Here is an 8,302-nt window from a genome sequence, read left to right as displayed (position 1 = left end):
ATTACACTGGGGTTAAACACTTTCTTTAACTCTTATTTCCTCTCTATACTTCCAGTCTCTGGCGTTCTCGAGAAGTGAGAAGAGGAGTTAACACCGGAAACAAGTCAGCTGCTTCAAAATAAGAGCACAACAAAACTAGAATAGAATAGAAAGCCTTTATTGGTATTGTGAGATTTGGAGAGTTGCTCCAGTTAAGAGCAGCATGAAATGTCTCAGCAGAGACACAGAGAGCTGGAGATGTCATCCAGGTTGAGGTGAGGCTGAACCGATGACCTGCGGAGCTTTTCAGACCACATCACCACAGCAGTATGCCAGGACAGTCTCAGTGGTGGAGCAGTATGCCAGGACCGTCTCAGTGGTGGAGCAGTATGCCAGGACAGTCTCAGTGGTGGAGCGGTATGCCAGGACCGTCTCAGTGGTGGAGCGGTATGCCAGGACAGTCTCAGTGGTGGAGCAGTATGCCAGGACAGTCTCAGTGGTGGAGCAGTATGCCAGGACAGTCTCAGTGGTGGAGCAGTATGCCAGGACAGACTCAGTGGTGGAGCAGTATGCCAGGACAGTCTCAGTGGTGGAGCGGTATGCCAGGACAGTCTCAGTGGTGGAGCAGTATGCCAGGACAGTCTCAGTGGTGGAGCAGTATGCCAGGACAGTCTCAGTGGTGGAGCAGTACGCCAGGACAGACTCAGTGGTGGAGCAGTACGCCAGGACAGACTCAGTGGTGGAGCAGTACGCCAGGACAGTCTCAGTGGTGGAGCAGTACGCCAGGACAGTCTCAGTGGTGGAGCAGTACGCCAGGACAGTCTCAGTGGTGGAGCAGTATGCCAGGACAGACTCAGTGGTGGAGCAGTAGAAGACCACCAGCCAGTCGCTGCTGGGACTTTTAAACTACTGCTGAGATCCTCTGTGATGTATGTGCCAGTAACATGAAGGAGGAAACCTCTCGACATGGAGCAGGGCTGAATCTGTTTTGTGTCTCCTGAAGTCTGAAGACTAAGAGGAGTGACGTGTCTGCCTGTCTGTGGAGGGTTTGAGGGCCGAAACTAAAAATATAAACACATAAATAAATATACTGTAGTAGTGTAGTGTAGTTGTCACCACAAATAAGTAGATCAAATAGAATAGAAAAAATAAAATAAAATAGAACAAATGAATTAATAAAGTAATGAATACATGAAGGAACGAACAGATGGGTGAATGAATCAGGAGAACTTGCTGCTTTGACACAGATGAGCGCCATGCTGTTTTCTCTTATTTTGAAAGTAGAGACAGGAAACAGCTGGTCCTCTGTGAGCTGTGTGACTGCGGACTGTCACACCTGTAGAATAAAGAGAGCAGCAGAGATGGCAGGCATTGAAATACTCAGTAAGTCTGATTATTTCCTAATTTTACATTTTAATCCGTCTCAACTTTTATTGTGAAGGCCGCGTGTTTGGTCGCGCGCACTCTGCTCAGATTAACGCGAAAACTGCTGAGAAAACTTTAAAAAACTTTATATTTATATTCTTCCTGACTGATGAATCTGTTTATTGTTTTCTGTGTGGAAGTATAAGTAATAATAATACTAAATAATACTATGTAAATAATAAGTAATAATACAGATAACACTAATAATGTAGACATTGTGCATTGAGTCAGTGTTAGACTGGTGTTTAATTTAATCAGGAAAAGAAAGTCTGTCTCACCTGTCTGTGTCTCACCTGTCTGTGTCTCACCTGTCTGTCTCTCACCTGTCTGTCTCACCTGTCTGTGTCTCACCTGTCTGTCTCACCTGTCTGTCTCTCACCTGTCTGTCTCACCTGTCTGTGTCTCACCTGTCTGTGTCTCATCTGTCTGTGTCACCTGTCTGTGTCTCACCTGTCTGTGTCTCACCTGTCTGTGTCTCATCTGTCTGTGTCACCTGTCTGTGTCTCACCTGTCTGTGTCTCACCTGTCTGTGTCTCACCTGTCTGTCTGAACAGGGGACCCAAGGACCAGAAGACATAGTATGGAAGAACCTATGCACTGTGAGTAACTTCATCAAATCATAAACTAAATGTCCAACATGCAGATTTTAAAATGAACATTTATCTGTGAACCCTGATGGTTCATATCAGACAGAACATATTAACATGTGTGTTCAGTTGTATGCTGGATGTAGGATTAACCAATCAATTTAGCACAGCTCAGTCTGCAGGTGTATTATGGCTAACACTAGTGAAAATATATAAAGGGCCCCTGATAGATCTATCTATCTATCTATCTATCTATCTATCTATCTATCTATCTATCTATCTATCTATCTATCCATCTATCTATCTATGTAATTTGATTTAATTCATTTATATTTACTTTTTAAACATCTTCTTTCTGTGTCTTTTTAAATATTTGTTTCAACACATCTGCAACTAAAACATGGAACTATTAACATTTTGAGAATTAGTAGTTTTGTCCTGTTGGAGAGGCAAAAATCAAGTTTGGTGAATTCAAAGATTTCTTTTGGTCATGAGATTATAAACTTGATGACGTCATTATAGTCAGTTAGGACGTTCCTCTGAATGGACGACACAGAAGATCTGAGAGCATCTGTTTCATCTCTTGATCAGCTTCAGTTTGGAGGATAATGTAGAATTTCCTGTTACTCAGAGACTCTGACATACAGCTCTACAACTGCACCTTTTACTCTTCTCTGTGTGTTAATCTGTTAGCAGGTTATTAAAAAGATTCTCTTCCAGATTTCATAACACTTTCATATCAGGATGAATGTTTAAACATTTTAACTTCACACAGGTTTGATTTCTACTGGACTTCTCTCTAATAGTTAATGGTTAATGCAAACATACATTTATCTAGTTTTCTAGAATCATAAGGTAACCTGCTAATGTCCCTCTATAAGTGAAGATTAATCCTAATTAAAGGATTTAAACACATTTTGTGTAAAAATACTCTAATTTCCTTACAGACTTTATTACACCACATGGTTGACTTACAGTTTGTACCAAATATTTAACGTAGAACTGGCAAAGTATGTAAGCTATATAACTAAGTAGCTAGCTACTGTCCATTTCAATCAGGAGAGACCAGAGAATGAAGTCAAAGAATATTTATTATACAGATCAAATGAATGATTAGGTATGGTAATAATAATAATAATAATAATAATACATTTTATTTGATGGCGCCTTTCAAGTCAACCAAGGTCACCTTACCAACATTATTAAAACCAACCTAAAAACCTAAAAAACAAGTGTAGTGACAGCTGATGTGTCAATTGATGCTCCAGAAATAACAACAAGTAATATATGAGCTTTGACAGAGATCAGTATGATCTGTGAGAAGGATCAGACTGAGAAATAAAACTAAGACTTGAGCAAACAGAAATATTGTCTTCCTGTCTGAACTTTCGCTAGCTTCATTTAGTATATTGTTTAGCCTGATATACAGTTAGCAGCTGACCAACACACACTGCAGCATTAAACAACTTAAACCAACTCTAAGGTGAAGAAAATAACTGTTCAGTCTGTCTCACCTCTAACCTGCAGCTGCTCAGCGTGTTGAACAGTGATTACTTTATCAGAGTTAACAGTGGAGCAGAGAAGCTGCACCGCACTGCTGGAAATGTCACGTTGATAATATTAATGTTGATAAAAGCAGAGCACTCCTCATTTTGTTATTCTCATACAGACAGGAGACTGTAAGATTAATGAGTAATGATTAATTAATGCAGTTAACTTTCAGCTGTGCACCGTTTATCTTATCTACTAGTTATGTTTCATATGTTCATCAGCAGGTAAACTCATTAATAAACAGTGGAGATAAAAAAAACAGTTTTAGTTGTCATTGAAAACCCGTATAGGTCAACAAAAAGAATGATCAAGAATTGATAAAGAATAGAATAATAAGCAGAATTGATAATGGTATTGGTATCAATAAAATCGTATCAATCCCCATCTCTAATCCTAAATAATATTTAATCCATACACTGAGTTTAATGCAGAGAAGCCTGACTATGTTAGTGACCTCACAATTTATTACAGGCTCATGGTTACAGTATATATACTCTACTCAGTCTATAGACTGACCTGAAGACAGTAGAACAGTGTGAGGAGGTGAGACTGAGCAAACTGCTGATAATAACTGAACCAGAATCATCTGAATGGAATAATGTCAGCTACATAAAGTGTTTATTAACTTCTACCATAATGATCAGTTTACTCCATTGTAAGGCCATCTTCTTTCTTACTCTTAACAGGTAAGACTCTTCTCCACGTTTTACTTCTCTGCAGGCACTGATGTGGGAAGGGGGGGTGCAGCACCACCAATTGTTGGGGGAGGTGTAACTGCAACCCCAAATAGTTTACTAAATAAATCAATAACAAATGTGTGTTTTTTTTTTAAATTAGCATTTTCAAGTATTCTATAAAACATGGTTTTGTTTTTCAATGATACATCATGAGGGGGATTGGACATGAAGGTTGGTGGTTGGCTGGTGTCTGGTTAACGGCTTGTTAGTATGAGTAGGCTATTGTATATTCAGTGTTCCTATTTGACTATAAGTAAACTGCATCTGTCCTTCCCATTTTATTAGTGTGTGTGTGTGTGTGTGTGTGTGTGTGTGTGTGAGAGAGAGAGAAGTTCAGACTTATAGGCCTGTTAATATTTTTTGGATGGATGGTTGCTATGTGTTCACTTCATTCTGTCACAAAAATTAAACATATGATTATTCTTCTTGTATTCAGTTTTAATTAGTTTAATCTTTGTTAACTCTGCATGTGTTATATGTGGCTGTGTGTTCAAGTGCTTTAATGTTACCCAACAATAAATCATCTTCTGATTAGGAAAAGAACTACTGCATTTTGTGTGTGAAGCATCCACATTTTGTAGAATGTCAAAGAAGAATGTGTGGAATAAAGAGTCTGATGTGACAGATCTGTGTCTCTTGTTGCAGTCAGGCTGGTTCTTGTTGGGAGGACTGGAGAAGGAAAGAGCTCCAGTGGAAACACCATACTGGGAAGAAACGCCTTCAAAAGTGCTGCTGGTTATTCATCAGGTAACACACACATAAACATACACACACTGACCTGTAACCATGGTAACTAAGAATTAATGTTAGTTTTTGTTGATTTCAGGTAACTAAAAATCAATCTTAAATTGGACTAAAAACCAATAAATACATTTTGATGAAAGACTAAGACTCAGTGAAAGTCAGAGTGAAGAAGAGTTCAGGTTTCCAGCTGTTGGTGAATAAAATGTGTTTCTCTCCTCAGTGACCACTGAATGCAGCAAAGAGAGAAATGAAGTTTATAACAGAGAAGTTTCTGTGGTCGATACTCCCGGCATCTTTGACACATCAAAGGCTGATGCAGCAGTGAACAGAGAGATCTACAAATGCATCAACATGTCGACCCCGGGGCCCCACGCCATCCTGCTGGTCATCAAGGTGGGACGCTTTACACATCAGAGACAACAAGCTGTAAGGAGGATGGAGGAGATCTTTGGGGAGGATTTCTGGAGGTACACCATCATCCTCTTCACTCATGGAGACACAGTTCCAGACTTTGAAAAGACGCTGAAGGAGGAGGCGGGACCAGAGCTGCAGGAGGTCCTGAAGAAGGCGGAGAACAGATATCACGTCTTCAACAACAACAACGCCAATGATCGTGGTCAGGTCCTGGGCCTGCTGGAGAAGGTGGAGAAGATGGTGAAAGCCAGGGGAGGAAAGTATTACACCGACTCCACCTATGAGGAGAGGCAGAAGATGTTGGATCAGAGGGAGGAGGAGCTCAAGAAGTTCTATGAGAACAAACTAAAGGAGGAAATAGAAGCTATGGAGAGGAAGTACATGATGCTGAGTGAAGCTCAGCTGGAGCGTCAGGAGGTGGAGGAGCGACTGCAGTCTGAACTGCAGGAACTGAAACGTTATTATCACGCTTTAGAGAGAGGAGTCCGTCATGTTCTCGAGCAGACTGATGACCTGTCTGATGAAATGATGAAAAAGTTTCATGAGACATTGAAACTGAACTGAACTGCTGCAGACACAGTGCTTTCCTGCAGCTGCATTACCTTGTCCTCCTTTAGTTCATTCTGTTTGTTCAGGCTTTTATTAGTGAGACTGAACCTTTATTAGAGAGACTGGACCTTTATTAGACAGAATGGACCTTTATTAGTGAGACTGAACCTTTATTAGAGAGACTGGACCTTTATTAGACAGAATGGACCTTTATTAGTGAGACTGAACCTTTATTAGAGAGACTGGACCTTTATTAGACAGAATGGACCTTTATTAGTGAGACTGAACCTTTATTAGAGAGACTGGACCTTTATTAGACAGAATGGACCTTTATTAGTGAGACTGAGCCTTTATTAGTGAGACTGAACCTTCACAAATACTGATGGCCTGCTCAGTGGACGGTTGTTGAGGCAGAGTCTATTTTTAATGTGTTTTGTTTTATGGAAGCAGTTAGAGTTTGGGGATCCAATTAGAAGTCACATGATTCCACAGGACTCTGGTTTTGTATTTAATAGAATCAGAATTTTAAAAGTATAAAGTTTAAGAATTTTATTTTAGTCTGCAATAAATAAATTAAATGTGTGTAATTGCACACATTCATATAAACATACATATACACATAGAAAGGAGTCAGATATTCAGATACCACCGTTGAAAAAAAGACAAAGTTTCAGGATGAAGCTACAGCTCATAATATGGACATTTTAACATTTCATGTTTAACCTCAAAATACGAACAACAAACCAGAACAAAACAATCCTCTTACACATCCTGTTCTGTCCTTTTATGTCAGTGATCTTCATATTTGTTCATGTGTTATTTTTGAATATTTGTTTAATCATATTAAATGTTTTACATGTTTTTATCCGTTCCATAAATTCACTTCTTGACTGTAATACAATATTTTATATCAATCCTCACTGATTTATTTCTTGTAATATACTAATTCCTCTCAAATCATGTTGACTCTCTTTTTAAACCGTTGGATACTTTCATGTAATATTTTTTAACTTTGTACATAATTTGAACAGTTTTCAAGTCAACCAAATCTGTACATGTTGGTGCTTTTAATTAAATAAAGAGTGAGTGGTTTAGTACTTTTCTTGTTACTCTTTTTTTGAGGGAATTAAGATAGGATCAGTGTGTCTTTTATTTGTATTTCCTCAAACTTCAAAATGTTAATATGGAGAATAAAGCAACAGTATAAGATGTATAACGTATGTATAATGAATAACTAAGATTTTAATTTGGAAGATCTTTGACTTCATTTTTCTAATTTATCATTAAAGAGTCTGTTGTCAATGTTAATGAAAGCAACATGTGTGTGTTGGTGGATTTAACTGTAATCAGCGATGAATTCTGTAGCTAGACGAGAAGCTTTGGGGAGAAATGTGAGAACTGTAGAGAGTTTCTAACTGTTAACAGTGAAGACCCGAATATTATGATGTATTATCATGTTTTAACTGGTTCAGAAGGTTCAGGTCACTGCAGGTCATGTGTTTCAATGTGTTTCAATGAGCTTCTCTCTGATTTACAAAGAAAATGAACTTTGGATTTTGTTGTTGAAGGCTGATTTGATATTTAATCTCCAATATGGACTTTGGTGCTATAATATTTTATTGTTGCTGCCTGTGTGCTCATTTCTCAGAACTGAACTCAATCTCCAGAAAATGATTTATATGGAAGAAGGAAGTATAGATAAGAATGATCATGTAAGGTCATCTAGACTGGATTTCCATCAATATAGAAAGAAGTGTGTTAGAGATATTGTCATTCAACACATTATATTTAGTGTAAAATACTTTAGTGTCTTTGCATTATGGACACTGGTGAATACTCAAACACAGGACACAAACAACAGTAGAGGCTGAAAAGATGACAGTTTGTTGTTAAATGAAGGATGATGAAGAATAGTGAGGAGTAACGTCCAGTAGAGAGGATGAGTGTGATGTAACATGTCAGCACAACAGACCTGATTAATGATTAATCAGATGATGATGATGTTAGATCACATACAACCTGTTCAGTTTTACACATTCATAATAAGATGCTAAGACAGATAATAATCCACAAAGTATTAAACACATGATCCTTGTCTCTGTGTAGTGATCTCAGGATGGAGAGGTCATCAGAGGATTTGAGGATGTAGTTTGAAGAGTTTCATTAATGTTCAGTGTGTAGAGACCTGTGGAGCAGCTGCTTTTAATGTGGACTCAGAGATCACATCATTTACTGTAACATATTAATCAAGTTATCAAGTCATAAAGTTTATTAATTAAGGTCAAAGTGAGCAACAACAGAGATAAGATAAAGAAC

General features: G+C 38.4%; 1 protein-coding gene across 1 annotated transcript; it reads left to right on the top strand.

The window, feature by feature from the left end:
• The first annotated feature begins 207 nt into the window (after positions 1-207).
• LOC128379948 (GTPase IMAP family member 9-like) lies at positions 208-6,001 on the top strand. The gene is made up of 3 exons (XM_053339586.1): positions 208-254; positions 4,905-5,026; positions 5,244-6,001. The coding sequence occupies exons 1-3, from the start codon at positions 208-210 to the stop codon at positions 5,999-6,001; spliced, it is 927 nt and encodes a 308-aa protein (XP_053195561.1).
• Positions 6,002-8,302: the final 2,301 nt, after the last annotated feature.

Source organism: Scomber japonicus, chromosome 19, assembly GCF_027409825.1.
Source record: "Scomber japonicus isolate fScoJap1 chromosome 19, fScoJap1.pri, whole genome shotgun sequence".
NCBI lineage: Eukaryota > Metazoa > Chordata > Actinopteri > Scombriformes > Scombridae > Scomber > Scomber japonicus.
The sequence above is the reverse complement of the archived record's forward strand: the minus strand, read 5'-3'. Positions and strand labels throughout refer to the sequence as shown.